This window comes from Dipodomys merriami, unplaced genomic scaffold, assembly GCF_024711535.1.
Source record: "Dipodomys merriami isolate MVZ:Mamm:240054 unplaced genomic scaffold, mDipMer1.0.p SCAF_625, whole genome shotgun sequence".
In the NCBI taxonomy this organism is placed as follows: domain Eukaryota; kingdom Metazoa; phylum Chordata; class Mammalia; order Rodentia; family Heteromyidae; genus Dipodomys; species Dipodomys merriami.
In genome coordinates, this window is record NW_027206208.1 from 429,901 (window position 1) to 451,152 (window position 21,252).

Sequence of the window (21,252 nt, forward strand, 5' to 3'; positions counted from 1 at the left end):
CTAAAATTGTTTCAAAAACCCACAGTGGCTGATTAACTTGTGTAAATAACTGGACTTTGGGATAATGTTCTAAGTCACTGGGTAAGTGCAAGGCTATATACAATGACAGAAGAACCAAAGGTCCTGAGTGTAGCCATGTCTCATTAGGAGAGCTGTGATAGGTTGGACATCCTGAAATGGGTGTCCCTGAAAACACTGCCTGGGGACACAGTACAGTTCCCAGCACAGGACTAGGCAGGCACTTTTGAGCCCCAGTGGTTTGTTGCCTAGTGTTTCACCTTGTCTGTGTGGCTCAGGCTCAGAGAGGTCTCCATGAATCCTCTGTTCAAATCTCTTCTCAGGAAGTTTCTAAAAACCTCACCAAGAAAAATGAGCAAATCAAAGAAGACATGGAAGAAATTCCGATGGAGATGAATAAGCGAGGCAAAGAGAACCACTCTGAGAACACTCTAGACAGCATGCAGGACCTCCGCTCAGCCCTGCAGAGAGACGCAGCCGCAGCCTACGCTCACCAAGAGGTACAGCCCCAACTCCTGGGAGCGGCTCAGCCCAGGAAGTACAATGCCAGCATCTCTCACATGCATAGAGCTTCCAGGGTCATGAGCTTACCTCATCTGTTTATTAGTTTCCTAGGGTTGACAGGCAGAAGTTGACCCCATTTCTCAACATTGAAGCCCAGAGAGGTTCTAGAAGTAAGGGATCAAGGCTGGGTCATCTGATTCCCAGCCCCATTCTTTCCACGATAAACCATCTTGACTTTATGGGCAGCTCTTGCATTGAGCTGTAAGGATATCAAGCTGTCCTGATATCATCATACTAGAGGTTTGAACTCAGGGCCTTCCACTTGCTAATCATACCCTTTATGCTTTAGTTATCTTTCATAGTCTCATTTACCTAGACAGAGCTCAGACTAAAGTCTGAGCTAACTCCCAAGTAGCTGAGATTATAGTTGTATGTCACTATGCCCAGCTCATTCGTTGAGGTAGAGTTTTACTAACTTTTTGTTTGGGCTAGCCTGCAACTGCAATCCTCCAGATGTAGTAACTGGAATTATAGACATGTGCCACCATTGAGACTCTGGTATCAACAGTAATAGCATCTTTTCCTCTTAGAAATGCCTGCATTTGGAACAATAAGTGAATTGGCCCACCGTTTATAAGTGACTTTGTCATTTTCTATATGTTTTTATTACTATGGATTTCACCACAGCTCTGGAAAGTGGGCCTGATCAAGGAGGACCCCTGTGTTACAAAAGAGAACATAGATCCTGGAGTATTCCAGGTCTCCCAGGCTTGATGATAACAGAGGGTCTCTTCCAACTGATGGCCAAGGAATGAAGGTTAGTTTGGAAGACAGCCCCAGAGCATGGAAGAGGAAAATAGGTACAATTTAGAGTCCTATTAAGTAAACAGGGCTAGATAAAGATTTGAGGTCCCAGGGAAACAGGCACAGCCACATTTCAGTCGCATTGCTCACTTTCATTGGTTCCCAATGGTCAGCAGTGAATGGCAGGGCCATAGTACACTGGAGAGTTTTATTGAAGGATCCCTCCACCTTCAGGCAGTCACTGTGGGTGTGGGTTCCTGGTTGAGCAGGCAAGGGCCAATTACAGACCCAGAGCTCTGTGTGCGCTATGATGTAGAAAAGGTTGGGAAGTGTGCTACTCAGCTTTCTGTTCATGTAACAAAATACCTAAGATAATCAACAAAAAAAGAGGTAAAGTTAGCTGGGTGCAGTGGCTCATGCCTATAATCCTAGCTACTCAGGAGGCAGAGATCAAGAGGACAACAGTTTGAGGCCAGCTTGGGCAAAAAAAAAAAAAAAAAAAAAAAAACACCCCATCACTTTGGCATAGTGGTGCATGCCTGTCATCCCAGCTTTGATGGGACGTGTAAGATAGGACTGTGCCAGGCATGGACCTTGTCAAAAAATGAAACCCTATCTCAAAAATTACCAGTGCAAAACAATGGGTTGGAAGTGTGGCTCAGTAGTAGATGACTGCCTATCAAGTGCAAGGCCTTGAGTTTAAACCCCAGTACCTCTTCCTCCACCTCCCCCCAAAAGAAAAGGCTCCTCTGGCTCATGGTTGCCTGGTTGAATTGCTTTTGGTAGGAAGTGTCCCAGTAATCTTTCGCCCACTAGGCACTCCTTTTAAAGGTACACCATTCCCCAATAGTGCCATGGTCTGGTGAGCAAGCCATCAATACATTGTTTCCCAAAGGCCTAACTATAACAGGAAGCATTGCTTTGAGGGACTCTTGCTTTGTGATATGGAGGAAGGCTTAGGCATATGGGTAGCAAAACTTTACAGCAAGCATGTGGCAGGATTTGGGGACTTTGGGGGTACATGCATTCTGATGCTCAAACAGGCAGTCTAGAACTCTGAATCAAACAAAACCTGAGAAAGCATGGTGTCTATGCCTCCCCAGCATATAACTCAAAAACAATTCCAAACCATAAGGTAAGTAGAAGGAAAGTTAATCATTTTCTGGGCTTTATTTATGATGAGTACTTTCATGTATTTTGGAAGTCACATTTCTTCAGAAATTATTTTTATCTTCATTTATTTGGTGCCCCCAACATGCTGGCTATTATGTGTTTAGTCTGCTTGGTGGGTCACTCCTGAGCAGGCTGAGCTCCTAAGAGCCAGAAGTCTGACTAGGACTGAAAGGGATTGGAGAGGAAGAACACCTGCTTATCATACCTGGGGCCCAAGGGACATCTTCAGCCAGAGGGCCTTCCTGGCTCCCAGGCCAGCTAAGCTGGAGAATTGATCTGTTGTCTCCATGACACATTCTGTGGGACATTCAGAGCCTAGCTTAGATTTCCTGAGGACAAACAGCAAACCAAATCAAACACATCAAATGCTTTTTCTCCTTGCTCAGCAAAGTCCTTACCCCTCCCTCACCCCTGTTCCAGACACTGCTGGAGTTAGCACAATCTGCTCAACCAGACTAGTGGGCTGGAGAGGAAAAAAATGAAGGAGGCCAGGAAGGTGGATTCTTCCTCTCCCTTAGCAACTCTCTGGAGATGAGCCCTATGCTCACTGGAAAAGGGGTGGATGATTTGTTTATTTCCAGGGTTTGCACATGATGTCAGAGGTTTCTTGGAATGGGTAAGTGGTGATTTGTAGGAGGCAGCTCTCTAACATGGTTCTTGCTTGGAGGGTTGGCAGGGGGTTGTAGGGCTGGCTCAAGAGTGGATAGGGCAGGGTGGGGGTGGGAACAATCCATGCCAGGAGCTGAAGTCATGCAACAGACTCTTGGATGAACAGGGAGAAGAAATCAAAGTTTGGTAGGGGAAGTTGCCACCTAGTGTAGCCTGTCTCCAGAGAAGCCAAGGAAATTATATGTTCTCTGGCAAAGGCTGACCATGATCTTGCTCCAAATCCTTGGCTGGAACAAGGAACTGCAGACCCCACCCTTCTGTGAGAGTCTGGAATGAAAGGCAGATCCTGAGGTTTGCCACGAAAAAATGACAACCTGCTTTTGCAATGCAGAGGGAAACCAGGGTCCAGCAATTAGGTGCCCCTCCGCAAATGAGTCAGGAGCTGTGGTTGAGGCCTCTCAGCTTCCCAGACAACTCTTCCCACAAGGAAATGAGGGCTCTTCTTTGTCTGCATGTCTGCTGGCCAGAGCCACACTGTGGTCCTGAGGATGTGGCCACTGCTAGCAAAATGTGGCTTACTGTGAGGCACAGCATGGCTCAGAAGGCAGCAGATTTGGGTCCACTGGATGGGCATGGGACTTCACTAGTGGCCCCTGTCAGCCATGGAATTGATTCATTTTGAACAAAAAATGACTTCAAGCCTGTGTTCTAATGTGCACAATAGTACCTTGCTCCTGATAAGGGTCAAATGTCATAGAGCTATCAATCTACGGTCCTAATAAATGCTCAGTAAAACATTGTCACCAATAACCAGGTGGCAGAGGTCCCCTCCCTCTAAGATAGGGAATGAGGGAGAGCAGGTAGACAAGTGGAGGCTGCCTAGGGCACAGTCAGCCTGTTGCCCCTTTCTTCTGGGCAGTTCTTTTTTTAATAGTCCTGGAGCTTGAACTCGGGGCCTGGGCACTGTCCCTGAGCTTCTTTTGCTTAAAGCTTGCACTCTACCACTTGAGCCACAGCTCCTCGTCTGGCCTTTTCTGTTCATGTGGTACTGGGGAATCAAACCCATGGCTTCATGCATGCAAGGCAAGCACTCTACCACTAAGCCACATTCCCAGCCCCTTCTGGGCTGGGAAGGCAGATGGCAGGGTGTGCCCCCACCTTACAGGAGTCTATCTCCACTTTGTGCTAGTTCCTACATATACTACATGTGTAGGAACACCATATTGACCATGCCATTTGGACAACCTCGGTCATAGGAAAACAAGTACAAGGGAGGATGGTAGGAATGGAGGACTTGGGTTTCTCCATGATAGATTTAAAAGGTCAAAACATAAGCTTGCTTGGCTTCCTGTGTGCAAAGAGAAGCTGGCTATGATGCCACCATCCACAATCAGGCTCTGCTCTGTCTTAGCACTGGGCATCCAGGGCAGAAGTCTTTCCCCAAGCATTCTCCTCACAGAACAGACTCACTCTCTATCCCCTTGTCTCTTTTTCTATCCCTTTTCTCTATCCCTCCCTTGTCTCCCTCTTTTTCCTCTTCTTTTTTCCTTCTTCTTCCTCTCTCTGCCTATACTACTAGGATTTGAACTCAAGGCCACACAGTTGCTAAGCAGATGCTCTAACACTTGAACAACAAGTTCAACCCATTTTTGCTTTATTTTTCAGATGGTGTCTTGTGCTAACTTTTCTCAAGGCTGGCCTTAGATTTCAATTCTCCTACCTATGCCTTCTATACAGCTGATGTGACAGTGTACACCATCACACTCAGTTTGTTTATTGAAATGAAGTCTTATTAACTTTTTGGCCCAGGGTGACCCCAAATGGCAAACTTTCTGATCTGTGTCTTCTGATTAGCTAGGATTACAGAAGACCACACACATCTCTTTGGGTGATTTCACCAGAGCCTAGATTTGCAGGATTTGTGGGAGCCCACCAACCTCCTCATGGTAAGAAAGGAGTCTGATAGCTTAGGTGGCATAATCAGTGACCACATCCTCAAAATCCCCTCATGATTACAAGATAGCTCCTCAACTCTAGCCATATTGTTCACTTTTCAAGGCAGAGAAGGAAGAGAGCAAAAATGTCTCCCCGCTTAATCAACCCTGTTTTAGAGAACTTTCCAAAAGTTCCTCCTACCACTTTCTTATCTCCCCCATGATCCCATGACCACACTCATAAAACCAGTTGACTGTTAGTAAAGAACAGAAGAGGAGGGGCTTGGGATAATCAGAAATTTGTGCCATAGAGGAGTGAGGACTGGGAGGAAAATTGAGTGCTAAGGACTTGGTGTATTTGCCTGGGGACCTGAGATTCCAGAGGGACCACTAGCAATGGGTTGATTCCAGTAAGTAGCTCGATGTGAGGCTGGGGTATGGAAAGGGACATACTGGCTTCCAGACAGGAAAGATCTAGTAGTTCAGGGGAGCCAAGAGGTCTGGGAGACAGCTCCCTGACTGGGGTACCTGGGGTGGAGGAGTGAGGGAATGGGCAAAGAATCAGAGAAAGACTGCTGAGCTGGGTCAAAACCAAATTTTGAAGAGATCTAAAGGGCAGATAAATAGTTTGGGGCAAGTAGAGAATCTGCAGCTGGGGAGAGCTAGGTGTCTTAGAAGAAAGTTTCCCAAGTTTGAGCAACAGCCAGGCTTCATCTTGAGCTAGTGCATCCTGGTCCTCCTGTTTCATAGTCCAATCCAGCATTCTTCCTCCCAGTCTCACTGGAAACCACTTAGATCTAAGCCATGCAGCATCTCTGGGTCAGAGCTGAAGGGGAAATGCATTTTCTTAGGCAGAGGAGCAATGAAGTCAGAGATTCTGGAAACAGACAGCTTGGGTTCATGTCCTTCCTCTACCACTTAGCTATGGCCAATGCCTTCGCTTTATCTCTTTCATAATCTTCAAATGATAAAATGGTCTCACACAGGACTGAGGCAAAAGCTCATCAGTTGGCATATTCATACACATGTAAAGCTTGCAGAACAGGATGGCTCAGAAGAAGTGCTGCCCATGCCCATACTATGCCCTCTGATCAGTGACCTGCCTTCTCTTCTGTCCTCCTCTGGGGAACAGTATGAAGAACGCTTCCTGCAGGAAGAAACCGTGTCCCAGCAGATCAACTCCATCAAGCTCCTGCAGACTCGGCCCCTGGCCCCACCTGAGGTGGTGAAGCCGCAGCGCCCCTTGCAGAGGCAGGTCCACTTGAGGGGCAGGCCAGCCTCCAAACCCACTGTCATCCGGGGCATCACCTACTACAAAGCCAAGGTTTCTGAGGAGGAGAATGACATGGAAGAGCAGCGTGAGTTGGGGTCAGCTGGGTTGCCCAGAGGAAGGACAGGGAGGGATTGCCACTGGGACCATGTGGAGATGGACTTCCTGGGAGCTACATACCCTATCCAGTCTGATTACTGCTGCATCCCACACTGCAGTTACAGGTTATCCAGTGTTCCTGTGCTTAGCCTTACCCTTGCTGAGCTGCCTTGAGCAAATCACTTGCTTTTGCAGAAAAGCACATGCCAAAAGCATGACAGAGTTGGAAGGGACTCAAGGGCCTCTTGTCCAGTCCTCTGTTTGTAGATGAGGAAACAGAGGGAGTGACACACAGTAGTCTGCCACCCCTTCCTTGGCTGTTTGGGTCTCTAGCACCATCCCCTTTTGATCTTTATCTTTCATCCCTTTTCATAGGAGGTAGAAACTCAACATTTTGGTTTTCATGTCACCTCTTCCTGTGTTTATATACTTGCCAGCTTTCTCCTGTACTTCCTTGTCCAGAGCCCCCTACCAAAGCCCTCCACAAGTCTTTCTCCAAACTAGCAACTTCCCTAATCCAGCCTACACACCAGCTTTTTGACTGTCCCCTTGCTTCTGCCTTTCCCTCCATCCAGTTTGCTCCCCAGCCAGAAGCTGGCCTAATCATTTTATCTATTTTAACTGCATTTGTCATTGATTGGTGGGAGTTCTTTATTCTGGATACAAATCTAGATAAGCACATAGTTTCTCCCTGCCTGTGGCTTGCAAATTCATTTCCTTCATGGTGTTTTTGATAAGTATGTGAAATCCAACTTACCAGTTATCATGTTTAAATTCTTTTAGTTGTCCACAGGAGTTGTCATTCAACAAAGCAGTTTATGCATACAATGCATCTTGATCAGTGTCACCCCTTTCATCATTCTCCCCCATCCCTACTTAGTCCTTTCTTTAATTTTCTTAATTTTGTAGGACATGCATTAAATATTATGACTGCATTCTCCCACTTTCTATAGTTAGAACTCTTTATATCTTCAAGAAATATTTCCATTCTCATGTTCTATCTTTGCTTAAGATCCTCCAGCCTCTTCCATTTTACTTATAAGAAAAACAGAAGTCTGTGTACAGCTCCAGGCCACACAAGGTCCAGCTTGGTTCCTTCTCTGACCTCACCTGTTACCCTCCCCTTCCCACCCTCAGCTTCATCTGCATGGGCCATCTCACTGCTCCTCCACCTCCACAGTGTTTTCCAGACTCAGGGTCTTTGTACTGCCATTTCCTCTTGAATTCTTCTCTCCCAGTGCTGCATGGCTGATATCTGTACCTTCTTCTGGACTTTCTTCATCTGTTCAGCTCAACATTATTGCACAAATGTGTTGAGTGAAATGAACTGGATGACTCACCTCCTCCCAGCCATCAGAGTTCACCCCTCCTACTGGTGACCCCTGGATCTGAGATACATAGTAACAGTGGTGTGTTCAGAGAAAAATGAACTTCACCTGGAATCCTCAGCACCCTCTAAAATCGCAGCTAGCCTGCACCCCCAAACCCAGCTGTTATGTTGTAGAAAGGAGCCTTGTACTCACTCACCTGCCACCTGCTCTTGGTCTGGCATTTGTTCCACAGATGAACTTTTCAGTGGTGACCATGGAGTGGATTTACTCATTGAAGATCAGCTCCTGAGACAGGATGACCTACTGACCAGTGCCACCCAGAGGCCAGCAGTCACCCATCCAGGGACTGTGGTGACCACTGACTCCTCAGTAGTGCTACCAGTCTCCACCTCGGTGCTTGACCTTCCTGCCTCCATCCACCATGCCTCAGCTGGACAACTCTCCATCACACCAGATACCAACTCCGTGGTTCTAGACACCATGGTGGAGGCACCTTCTACCCAGGTCCCAGCCACCACTGTGGCCTACACAGCCACCCTACAACCCCCAGCTGCAGCAGCCCCCACAATGGCTCCTGAAGACGCCTTTGTGGAAGCTATGCACATGGCTCCACTGCCTCCCTTCACAGTCAGAGGAGCCCTACTGGGGACAGATGCAACTGCTGGGCAGGGAACAACCCCCACTGGTGGTCCCGAAGAGGAAGATGACATCCGGAATGTCATAGGTAAGTTCATCCTACTTGGCTTCTGTGTCTGGTCAGCTCAGGTAAAAAGGTAGAGCTAGGAAATAGATTGAAGGAGAAGAGCCAGATGGCCAAAGCTTTGTTGGTCATGGTGGTTGTGGGGTTTGAACTTGGGGTCTGGGCACTGTCTGAGCTTTTTTGCTCAAGGCTAGTGCTCTACAACTTGGAGGCACAGCTCCACTTAAGAGTCTCACAGACTTTCCTACCTAGGCTGGCTTTGAATTGCAATCCTCAAATCTCAGTTTCCTTTGTAGCTTGGCTGTAGCCATGAGCCACTGGCATCTGACTCAAAGCTCTTCATAAAGAAAGTTAAGTGTGTGGGGGAGAAGACTTCAGGAAGGTACATGTTCAGCAGGGAGTGGCTCAATGGTAGATTCAGCATGTGAGGGACTCTGGGTTCAATCCCTACATCATAAAAAAACAAAAACAGTGACAAAAAAGCAAATGAAGTTATTTAGTAATTATGAAGATTAGTAATTAGTTTTTAACATCTGGTAGGGCTCACTTATTGTTGGTTCTGGAACCTGAACTCAAGGCCTTGTATTTGTAGGTAATGTTCTACCATTTGTACCATATACCCACCCCCTTGAACCCTTGATGCTCCAACCTCTGCCTCTCAATAGCTGGGATTATAGGCATGAAGCAGCTTTTTCATTGGAATGGAACCTTGCTTAACTTTTGGCTTTAATCCCTCCTGACCTCTGCCTTTGGCATAGCTAGAATTCCAGAAGTGAGGCAGCATGTGTGCATGACAGAAGTGGGACTTTTTTCTAAAATCTATATGAATGCATGGAGCAAGGTCTTCCCTTCATGAGTTGGCATTATGAATATTTACTGAATAGACCCCCACAATCAGGCTGTGAGTGAACAAAAGGATTGACTATGGGGAAAAGTCTCAGCATCAGAGCAGAGTGGGGAACAGGAAAGTAATCAGTACCATGGTCCCTGGGGGGTAGAGTTCCATGAGCCCCAAAATTGGGTGGAACCTTTGTGACATATGACGCTATCACAGAGGGATGGAGAAACAAGAAAGATAGGCTGGCTGGCTGATGGGGAGGCTGGGGAATGTTGTTAAAGGCAGTATTGTTTTAAGATGGTTTTTAAGGGGGCTGGGAAGGTGGCTCAGTGGTAGAGTGCTTGCCTTGCATGTATGAGGCACTGGGTTCGATTCCTCAGCACCACATAAGCAGAAAAAGCCAGAAGTGGTGCTGTGGCTCAAGTAGTAGAGTGCTTGCCTTGAGTTGAAGAGCTGAGGGACAGCGCCCAGACCTAGAGTTCAAGCCCAGGACTGGCAAAAAAATAAAAAAATAAAAAAAAATAAAAAGATGGTTTTTAAAGGGTGAATGGGAGCTTGGTCTGTAGAAAAAGGAAGACTTTTGATGTCTAAGTCTAAAGGAATGAATTCCAAAAGCAAGAGGAATGCAACTTCTTTCTGAACCTGAATGCTTGATGGCACCAGATGACAGAACAGTGCAACAGGAGGGAGGGGGTGAAAATAGCCATGAAGAACTACACCAAAAAGAACTGAGCCAACCATTTATCAAGTCACCGCTCAAAGTGACTAAATACTACTACTGAACAGCTATTTTCATGTGTGTGTATGTGCCAGTACTGGGACTTGAACTCAGGACCTCTTGCTCTTAGCTTTTCTTCTTCAAGCCATGCATCTACCACCTGAGCTCCACCCCTACTTCTGTCTTTTTTACTAGTTAGTTCAAGATAAGAGTCTCATGGATTTTACTGCCTGGGATAGCTTTGAACAGTAATCCTCAGAACTCAGCCTCCTAAACAGCTAGTATTACAGGCATGAGCCACCAGCACCTGGCCAGAACAGCACTCAAAATATTTGTTGAAAAATACACTTGCTTTGGCAGAGGATGTGGCTTGTTCCTAATCCTTAATCCGAGAGCACCAAGGTGAAGGGAGAGCACCTGCCAAGCCATGTGGCCAGGGGCAGCCTGGTTCCTGGCACTAATAGCCTTTGCTGGGACCTTTGCTAAATCTCTGCTTTGCTCTTGATATGAATGGAAATTAGAAATTTGCCAAAGACTTATTCCTTCCTATTCTTTAGTCTCCTGCAGGAAGTTTATGGGGACACATTATAGCAAAGGTACTTACTGGGTGAACATCCCAGAATAAGGGCAGAGTGGTGCCAGCAAAACAGGTTGGAGGGATGGACCCCAGGGTCCATAGCCCTGGAATAGGAAAAAGTTTTCCTTTCTTCGCTTTCCCTTTTGTGATGTGATCAAACTAGCCATGCAAGGCCTTTGAAGCAGTGGTCCTGCCTGAGCAAAGGCTTCTGCTTCCACCCTAACTCTGGCAGCCTTGAAACTGGAGTCCCCGAACTCAGCACTTCACTTCCCCATCTACGCTGTGTGAATTCCAGTCCCATACCTCCGCCCTCAGCTTGTCATCCTCCAGTGGAAGGGGAAGGGCCTCTGGGTGCTTAGAAGTCTGTCCCCACCACCCTACTGCAGGTGGTAAGAAGATAGTGTGTCCTCTGATGGTGGGTTGGAGCCTGGGAACACCTCCCTTTCTCTGCTGGCCAAGAGTGGAGCCCCTTGCCACCATCATAGCCTACCTCCTGGCCTGGTCCTGGCCCCAAACCTCTCCTACTTGCTTCCCCTGGGTTTTGCATCTATGAGATTTTCTGGCATGTTCCTTTCTGGGATTCTTAAGACCCTACCCCCTCCAGAAACCTGAGTTCTCTTACATAGAACCTCCAAGTCCTGGCAGCCCACAGGTAAACAGGGAAGAGAACATATGTTCTCCTGTGATAAATGTTGGGCAAAGAATGTAAGACTGTTTTTACACCTGTAGAGGCTTGGCCTGGTGGAACAGACTTGTAACCCCAGCTACTTGGGAGGCAGAAATAGGTTTGTGATCTGAAGCTTAACATAAAGTTAGTGTGAGACTATCTCAAGAACAAAAGCAAAACAGACTAGAGCATGACTCAAGTGGCAGACAGTTTGCTTAGCAAGTGTGAGGCCCAGAGTTCAAAATCCAGTACTACCTACCAAAAGAAACTAATCTGCAGAGTTTTCAGAAGAGCTGGACTTCTCTTATATCTACTCATAGAAAACCTGGGTGCAGACACAGATATGCAGTCCCCACATATACTGAAGATTGTCTCGGAAGAAGAGTTTGGCTGTTCAAGCCATGTGGGACATTTAACAAGTTTTAGGGAATCATTTTGAATCATTAATTAGCTACCAAGTGTTTCCTTCTAGCTGCCTTAATATAGAGAGGTTTCCACACTAGAACCTTCTCTGCAGACCCCCTGGCTCACCTGGGCCTGGCCAAGCAAGGTAATATGCTGACATCCCACAGCCATCAGTTCAATAAGAAACATTTAGCTGAAACTGACCTGGGCCGCCGTCTTGCTACTGGGGAGGGCTGGCTTGCTATTTGATGGCAGTTATGATTGTTGAGCTGCTTAACATGTGGTTTTAAACAGGGTTATCTTTAAAACATCTTATCCCAGGTTTCCAAGCTTGATTTTCTGGTCCTAAAATAACTTTTATTACACTCAGAAGAGTTTTAAATTCACAGAAGTATTCCAAACACAAGTAGAGGAGGATTATTCTTTTTTTTTTTTTGTCGGTCGTGGGGCTTGAACTCTGGGCCTGGGCACTGTCCCTTAGCTCTTCAGCTCAAAGCTAGCACTCTACCACTTGAGCCACAGCACCACTTCTGATTTTCTGAGTGGTTTATTGGAGATAAGAGTCTCACGGACTTTCCTGCCCAGGCTGAGATCTCAGCCTCCTGAGTAGCTAGGATTACAGGCTTGAGCCACCAGCACCTGGTGAGGAGAATTATTCCTGACTGTGCAAATGAGCCATTGGTATGTCCTAGCTGGAGCATAAAGAGAGGAAATTCTGGCAGTGATGAGCACTGGGCTTAGGGAGGAAGGCTGGGTGGAGGGGAGCAGTAGCCTCACCACCAGGCTGAGAAAGTCTGTGGGGGTGCTGGTGCCATGAGGCTAGGGCTTTGCAGGGTCCTAGATTTTATCAGTGACAATTCCTGATGCATTTTAGAAGCTAATTTGGGATGAGGATGGGAAAAGACAAAAAGTACTTTCAGAGGACCATCAGCTAACATCAGTACCAGTAAGAGCTCACTACAAAGGATGTCTACCACACAGTGCTTGGTCTTAGCCATCCCCAGAGCTTGTGAGATGGCCAGGCTGTCCTGGCTTTCCAGAGCCTCCACAGAGCCCAGATTCTTCCTAATCAACTGCCTTCAGTCTCCTGGCTAGCAGTGCCCATCTTGAGTCCATGGGCATATACCTGTGAGTCCCCTAGCCCAGGCCCCCAACCCACCAGGGCCTCTACCATAGTCATGTCTCAGGGGCTGCTAGCTCTAGAAAGATGAGTGTAAGGAGCTATTCCTTGTAAATAGGTGCCTCCTGGCCAGGGTGAGGCTCACTCAGCCAGCCCCTATTTGTGTGGGCTGCAAAGAGTCACCGTGTGTACGACAGAGTCATTTCTGTGAGGGGCTAACTGCATGGGCATGGCAGGTGGCCAAAGTAGAGAACATACAGTTGTGTGGTGGCAGGCAGTGGTCCTTATGGTCCTGTTCTGCAGTGAGACTCCCCCTTCTGAGCCTCACAGTACAAAAAGGAGCCCTGAGGAAGAGGCAACAGTGGGATCCAGGGAGGGCAGAGTGAAGGGAAAGTAGCAGGAACATATGGGCACAGACTAGGCTGGAAGAATGGCAGGATTTCTGGTGGGAGAGCCAAGACCTGATGATGGGGGATGGGGAATAAGACAAGACTAAAGGCTGCAGGTGATTGTGAGGGTTGTAAGCACAGAAACAATGCACAAATTTGGTCAGTGTGGACATTGAGCGCTGAATGATGTATGGGTACTTGCATGTCAGACGCCATGACAGCTCTAGCAGGAGCCTTGGTTAGAGCTTGTGTGTCATACACATAGGCTTATGGAAGACCAGTGTTGATTGTAAATGTGATTATAGCCCAGCAGGGAACTCAGTGGGACCATACAGGGGAGGGGAAACCATACAGGCAGCTGATGGCACAGCAAGAGCCCTAGGGCAGCCTGGACTCTTCTGGAAAGAGGGTTAATTTGGTGTTTTATGCCACTGTAAGTAGAAAAATATTGAAAATTCAAATAGCATGAGTTTTACCATTCATCTTTATATTTTGTAACATCCATTACAAATATGAGACCTTTTGACTGATAGGCAGAATCCACCAAAATGATATGACCAGTGTTCTATGGCTCACACATTTCTATCTTGTGCTTACTAGAACAGTGGAAACCTGCACAAAACTCACTCCTTTATTTTTTTCTGTTGCTGTTGTGCTTGTGACTTATTATAGCCAAAGGATGCTGATTAAATCAGCACCAAGGTCATGTAGGACCTAGTTCAGAAAGTGCCAAACAAGCTTCAGTTGTGTCTCAGTTGTGTGTAGACAAGCCTTTAATTTTGAGTGACAACATGCATAGAGTGATACCCTGGCCTTGGCATCTCAGGTTTTTACTGGGGCTCAGTTGGATGAGGTGAACTGTCTGCTTGGCCATTCTCAGACTCCAGCATCTTCAGAGATCAAGTTTTCATGAAACATCATGGTTGTTCTTGATCTATACATATTTTACCCACACTCTGACTTCAGCTATCATTCCTCTTCTGTCATTATCAGCATAAGCTGAAAATGCTTTTTTAATACAAGCATATAAGGATAGGGTAGGGTTTCTCAGCCCACCATGATGTCTCCTGCTTTTGAGACCAGTCTTGGTTGTAGTGGGAGTATGCTCTGGGACAGCATGTTTACCATGTGCTCACCTTGAACCTCACCAAGCTCCCATACATGACAGTGAACCCAGAGTTGAGTCCACTGGATACAACCAACTCTAAATGTATGTAGGTGCTTACACTGTGCTCTGGTCATGCACATGGCCATGTCCTACTCTCCTTATGAAATTCAAAGGTAAATAATTAAGAATTTCAAGATGCCACTAGCAGAGCATTAACCTGGAATGCTCTGAGTATGAGGCCTGCATAGGTTATACCCCCGTAAAGCCACCACAGGCATGGAATCCATGGAGATGCCTGATATGTCCAGCTAAGGATAGGTGAGAAGTGTCAAGCTGACAACCTGAGGGCCAAATTTACTCAAGATGTGTTTGTGTTCTTGACTTTGAATGCCTTTGGGTTGCTGTTCTTCTGGTTCATTTTGTATGTTGGGCCTGTTGTCTCACACCCAGCCTGTAGCCACTTGAGTTGAGGTGGCAAGAAGAATGGCCCTGTCAGAGGCATATGGACTTCACATAGGGGCTCCACAACATGGTGGTTGGAGAGGTGTTATTAGGGTTTCAGCTGATGCAGTCATGGAAACATCTCTAGGACTTCTGGATGGGGCAGAGGTGAGCCAATGAGACAAACTTGTGTCACTGGAGTGAGCCAAGCCAGAGACAGTAAGGTCTAAACCAAGCCATGGAGGTGAAAGAACCTAGCAGCAAGAGAAAGACCAAATGAAGAGAATGAGTATATGCAACCCATTGACTATTTGAAGTGTGGGTAGTGAAGACATCATGATGCTCAAGTTTCTGACTTGGCTAGTGTGTGACATGTCTTGTGTTTGTCTAGAACAAGAAATTCAAGTGGAACAGACTGTGACCTGGAGCAAATGAATCTTTAAGCCATCAACCTGGAGGGAGCAGGACACCCAGGGGAAATATCCAGTAGGCCATTGATAACTGATACTCAGAAATGACACCTGGACCAAGAGGAAAAGGGACAATACTGAGCTATAAGAGTTATCTGAGCCAGGTGCTGGTGGCTCACACCTGTAATCCTAGCTACTCAGGAGGCTGAGATCTGAGGATCACGGTTCAAAGCCAGCCCAGGTAGAAAGGTTCACAAGACTGATCTCCAATAAACCGGGGCTGGGAGTTTAGCTCAACGGAAGAGCGCCTGCCTGGTGAGCGCCAGGCCCTGAGTTCGGTCCTCAGCTCTGGAAAAAAAAAAAAAGTTCAAGAAGTAGAGCACTCTCACTTTGAGCTGAAGAGCGCAGAGACAGTGCCCAGGCCCAGAGTTCAAGCCCCACGACCAACAACAACAACAAAAAAAGAGTTATCTGAAAAAGGGGTAGGGCCATCCAAGTGCTGGAGAAGGTTGGCAAGTGAGAGACAGGAACTAGAAGAGCAGGTCATGGAAGCCCGCTGAGGTCCACTGAGGGAAGCAACATTTCTCAAGGTAGAATGGTGGTTGAAAAGGGGCTTGAATAGAGCAGGAAGGCTGGAGAGCCCCCCTGAGAGGCAACATCAGGGGTATGGGCTGATCCCATCTGGTCAGGAGGAGGGATACTCTGTAGGGAGGTCAGTCATGTGAACTCACAACATAAGGCAGGAGAGGCTCCTAATTGCTGATATATTCTTTTAGGATGTGATATCTCAACAGCTTTATATATTGAAAGGAAGAATCCTTTCTTTTCAGGCCTTGGTTACCATATAGCAAGGTTAAGTCCTTTGTTGGAGTGTTGAGAGAGTGATAAATAGAAGTGCTTGATCTGTCACTATCCTTTACAGCCCCATTCTAGAGTAACTAAGATGCATTGCAGACAGCATTCTCCTCTTTGCAGTGCCTTTGACCTGCCTCCCATGACCTTCATCTTAAAGAGGAGTCAGAGTGCAGTGTCTTCTCTCCAAAGCTGACAGACTATTGTCAAGAGTGGGAACTTCTGAACCACCCCACTGTCCAGACTTGTTTGGCAACATTTCTGGACCTCATAGTTCACTAGCCTCCTCCCTTGATTTTGTTTTTGTAAAAAATACTATACAGAGGGGTTACAGTTACATAAGTAGGGTAATGAGTACATTTCCTATCGAGCATTGTTACCTCCTCCTTTGTTTTTCCCCTACCATCCCTTCCCTCCCTATCTCCCCAACTCCTCCCTCCACACACACCCCCACCTGAAATTGTAAAGTTCATTTTCAACATAGTGTCTTGTACATCTCACTGTTACAATGGGTCAACCTGTATCCTTATTTAAGTATTTTGTTATCTCCCTTCCCCTCCCCAAATTATAAAAATGTGTATACAAGATTCAGGACACCAGAATCAGATACAGTGAAAACAGGGGTTATACCATGGGGTAAGAACATACAAAAGAAACAAAAGAATCACATAGTCCGTTATAAGTAGATTAAAAACAATAGCAAGAGCTGATCACATATATGGTATATATGTGCATATTGGAGGGAAACTAGGAGAAGGACACAGGACAAGAGGGAAATGGGAAAACATACAAAGTGGGACCCATCAGCTGCACTGGACATTGATCAAAACGAACCAAGCAACTCAATGGCTGCAATGGGAGGGAGGGATTGAGTGGGAAAGAATGCAAAAGGAAAGGAATGTACATATCACCCATGTGGAAAAAGTAACTGTATAGTCAAAGCCCATAGAACTCATAAACTTTATACCACTATAGACACTTTGCCCCAAAAGGTGACTTTAACTAAGCATCACTATCCCTCAATACTGTGAAATTATATAATCACTTAATCACAAAAAAATTGCAAAAAAATAGGAAGGAAAAAAACCACTCGTGTCCCTGTCTTGGGGTTCATTTCACTTAACATCATCTTATATGGTCATATGTAGCTTTTGACCTTTTCTGCTTGTTCTAGACATGTACTGGTTATTGCAAATAAGGGAAAGCATGGGACCTAATGTTTCTTTAGGTCTGGCTTACTTCACTTAGTATAATTTTTTCCAAGTCTTTCCATTTCCTAACAAATGTCCTCCCTTGATCTTGTCCTCAAATTCTGTGAAACCACATACATCAATACTGTCCTTCCAGCCCAAGCTCCTCCACCCCTCCATAGTATTTGCTCTATCTCAGGACATATAGAAGTATGTCTTGAGGTCCCAAGTGTCAGGACTGTATGACTGCATGACTGCAAGTGGGGACTCCTCTCTTCCTACAGAGACAGGAACATCTTCCCTAGTCACATAAGTTGACTTTATCTGTGTTCATTTGCTATAGACCTGTTGTCTAAAAACAATAGAAATTTATTCACTAACAGTTCTGAAGGTTATAAATCCAAAATTAGTTTTACAAGGCCAAACCAGTCATGGTGTCAGAAGGCTGGAACTTGCCAGAGACTACAGAATAGATTCTATCCTCCTCTTATCCAGTTTCTGGTGACTACCAGCATTCCTTGGATTATGGCTACAACACTCCAGTCTTTTCTTCCATTATCACATTGGCTCTTCCTTTTCTGTAGTCAGTTTACCTCTATTTCTTCATTATGAGGATACTTATAATTGATTCACCTAGATGTTCCAGGATAATCTTTAAGATTCTTGGCTTATTCGTGTCTACAAAGTCCCTTTTTCCCTAGAAGGTTGCCTTAATAGGTTCTAGTGACTAGGAACTGGGTATCTATGGGATGTGCCTCTTATCCCTTAGGAAAAATCTCCAAGCACTCTTGAATCAGACAGGGCAGGTATTAGACTTGCTTTACTATTAAATATAGAGGCAACAAAATACTTATTCCCAAACAGAAGTGAGATAAGGCTCAACTCTAAATGCAAAGGCCAGTGAAGATGTAGATCTAAGAAGTGGACTAATAGAAGGGCAATTACTATGGTAGTGGAATTCTTGATAGACATACTTAACAGAATTTCCATGGAAACCAATACAGGGTGGATCATATAACTCTGGTGAAAGATAAATAAATTTAGGAGATGTTAAAGGTGTCAAGAATGACCCAACAAACCTACTCTAGGGCATTTAACTAAATGACCACAAATAAGACCACACTAAAGCTATAAGCACAACTATCTTCATTGCAGCATTATTTACCATTACTAAGATATGAAACCAACCCAGTGGATGAATGGGTCAAGACAATGTGATACACACACACACACACACACACACACACACACACGCACACACACACACAAACACAAACACATACACAATGAAATTTTCTGCTTCCTTCAGAAAGAATGATATTGGCTCATTCCTAAGGAAATGGAAAGACTTGGAAATAATCATATTAAGCCAGACCCAAAGAAACATAGGATCCATGGATTCCCTTATTTGTAATAATTATTATATGTCTAGGATAGTCCTAGCAGAGGATCACAATATCTCAATAGCTATGCACATATGATCATATAAAATGTGCTAACAGAAATGAGTTCATTTCGAACTCCAGGATATGGAAACAAGAGCTGTGTGTGTGTGTGTGTGTGTGTGTGTGTGTGTGTGTGTGTGTGTGTGTGTGTTGTTTGCAGTTATTTTTTCATTCTTTTTTAATGCTTTATCCCCTGTTGTCATTTTTTTTAATTTTGATATCCTTAGTCTTCTATATAACTTCATCTGATTTGAGGAACGGAAGGGAAATCACAAAAATGGTGAGACAAAGGACAAACAGTGAACCAATGCAACAGTGATACTCACATGATACTATTTTAGAAATGAACTTTACAACTTAAGGGGGAGGGAAGTCAGGGGGAGGGAAAGCAGGAGAAAATGAGGAGGAGGTTAACACTGTTTAACAAGAAATGTTCTCATTTCTTTACTTATGTAACTGTAACCCCTCCATACATCAACTGTACAATAAAATTAAATTTAAAATAGAAAAAAAATAGAGAGGCAACACAGACTTTTGGGGCAGTGTCAGGACCAAGCTGAAGGCCATTGGCTTCAAGTCCAACCACCTCAGATTCCTGCCATTGAGAGCCTTGGGCTGCATAGACAGGACTGTAGGGTTTGAGGCTTTTCCAGGTACACAGACCATCAACTCAGAAAAGCCCCAGCGTTTTGAGCCCATTCAACTAGACAGGTGATGTGGCCACCACAATGCAGACAGAAGCACCTTGTCTTGCATGGCCATTTGTGGAGCTTTGGGGATGGCTGGCATGTATGGGGAAATTAGAGTCCTTGCCAGAGCCCAGGGAAGAGGTATATGAAGGTGCTTTTCTAGGATGGCATGTAAGGGCTCACTTTCATGCTAGAAAGTATGGCTTCTCCACTGGTAGCCAGGCCCTGCTTCATACCATGGAATGAGATGTTTTTCCGTCAGACTCTGCCACCAGGCTCAGTAGGAACTGCTGCTTTATTGTCTTGCACAGATGAGCTCAGCTGTGGAGGAAATGCAGCTTGGGTGGGTAGGTTCTGCTATTTGATGGGGAGAGATTCTACCTCCAGATGACAGAGTAGAACCCAGTAAACCTCCATTGAGCTGCCCAAACCTTCCCAGTGGCACCAAGTTGTGGAGCATACCTTGGAAAACATGTTCTTTTGCCCCAGAGCCAGGGCCAAGAACGTGGCTACCCTGCTCTATCTGCCAGCTGAGGGCACGAGGTTCCTTCATCACATGGTTTCAAATAGAATGAGTGGACTAGTATGGAACAGTTTGTGAATAGAGCTGCCCTGGAATTGAGAGAGCCCAGAATCCAAACTGTAGATCTTTCTTTTTTCCCAAATGAGTGTCTGGAAAGGAAGGGCAGGCACTTGGCTGGTCTTTGAGGACAGAAAGGTCTCAGGAAGCCAAGAGGTAGGATCCATTTGGTGGTTGTCCTTTCTGTCACTTCCACAGTCCATTAGTACAAGGATAGGAAGAGCATGTGCCCTTAGGGATCACTAATGACTTAAGCATCATTCTGCCCAACAGAATCCTCTTCTCAGCTTGTACTTATTTTCTCATGCTGCTGTGGCACACCCAAGACCATCTGGTGCCTGAGGCATGCTGGGACCAGGCTGGATACACATGCTGGCATGTGTGTTCTGAGAATACAAAGAAGAAAAGCTACAGCCCTTGGTGCTTATGCTGTGGTTGGGGTAGGCATAGGAAGAAGAAAGATGTGTAAGCATTGTGAAAACCAGTGTGGTGTATGTCTGTAATCCCCGCTATGTGGGATTAATAGGAGGATAACTGAGGCCTGCTTGCCCCAACACATAAACAAAACAAAACAAAAACATGAAAGCCTATCTGAAAATACTTAACATAAGGGGCTGATGCAGGGCTAAATGGTAGAGCACTTTCCAAGCAAGTGTGAGATCCCAAGCTCAAACCCCAGTACTACCAAAAAAATCTTTAGAAGTTGAAATGTCCTGTGATAGAAATACATTCATACTGCTTTGGGCACAGGGTGGAATAGAACAGGAGGATAGAATGGCTTCCCAGTAGAGGGATGGGACCAGGAAAGGATTCTGGAACTTAATTTAGCTCCCAGAGCGAGAGAACTAAATAACAGGAGCAAAGCACAGTGGCATAACACTGTCCCACCATGGGGTCAGTTGATGTCTCTGTAGGAGTAGTGTGCAGGATATGTAAAAGGATTCACAACAGATTATGTCAAAGCCATCTGGGGTCAGTTTCTGTAGGACTGTTAGAAGTGGCCAAGAGTTCAGATGGGAGGGCCAGAAAAGGCTCAAAGATTTGGGGGTCATCATTAGATCATCCTAACCTCTATATATACCCCTTCTCCACCAGGGAGGTGCAAAGACACCCTGTCCACAATCACAGGGCCAACCACACAAAACACATATGGGAGAAATGAAGGCGCCTGGATGAAGGACCCCCTGGCCAAGGACGAAAGGATTTATGTAACCAACTATTACTATGGCAACACCCTGGTAGAGTTCCGGAACCTGGAGAACTTCAAACAAGGTACTGGGTTATGGGTCCAGCTCAGAAAGCCTCTTCCCTGCCCTCCAGGAACCCTGCTGCATCTGGCCAGGCCTTTTTAGGATGATAGCAGATGAGAAAGATGACATCT

General features: G+C 45.8%; 1 protein-coding gene across 2 annotated transcripts in view; it reads left to right on the plus strand.

Annotated features, from left to right (window-relative positions):
- Nucleotides 1–21,252, plus strand: part of LOC138815137 (olfactomedin-like protein 2B) — a 38,039-nt gene that overhangs the window by 15,396 nt on the left and 1,391 nt on the right. For both annotated transcript variants that reach the window (XM_070004404.1, XM_070004405.1), the window contains 4 exons: nt 342–518; nt 6,175–6,400; nt 7,975–8,466; nt 20,967–21,143. In XM_070004404.1, coding sequence (XP_069860505.1) covers nt 342–518; nt 6,175–6,400; nt 7,975–8,466; nt 20,967–21,143 — 1,072 coding nt within the window. The remainder of the gene's footprint in view (nt 1–341; nt 519–6,174; nt 6,401–7,974; nt 8,467–20,966; nt 21,144–21,252) is intronic.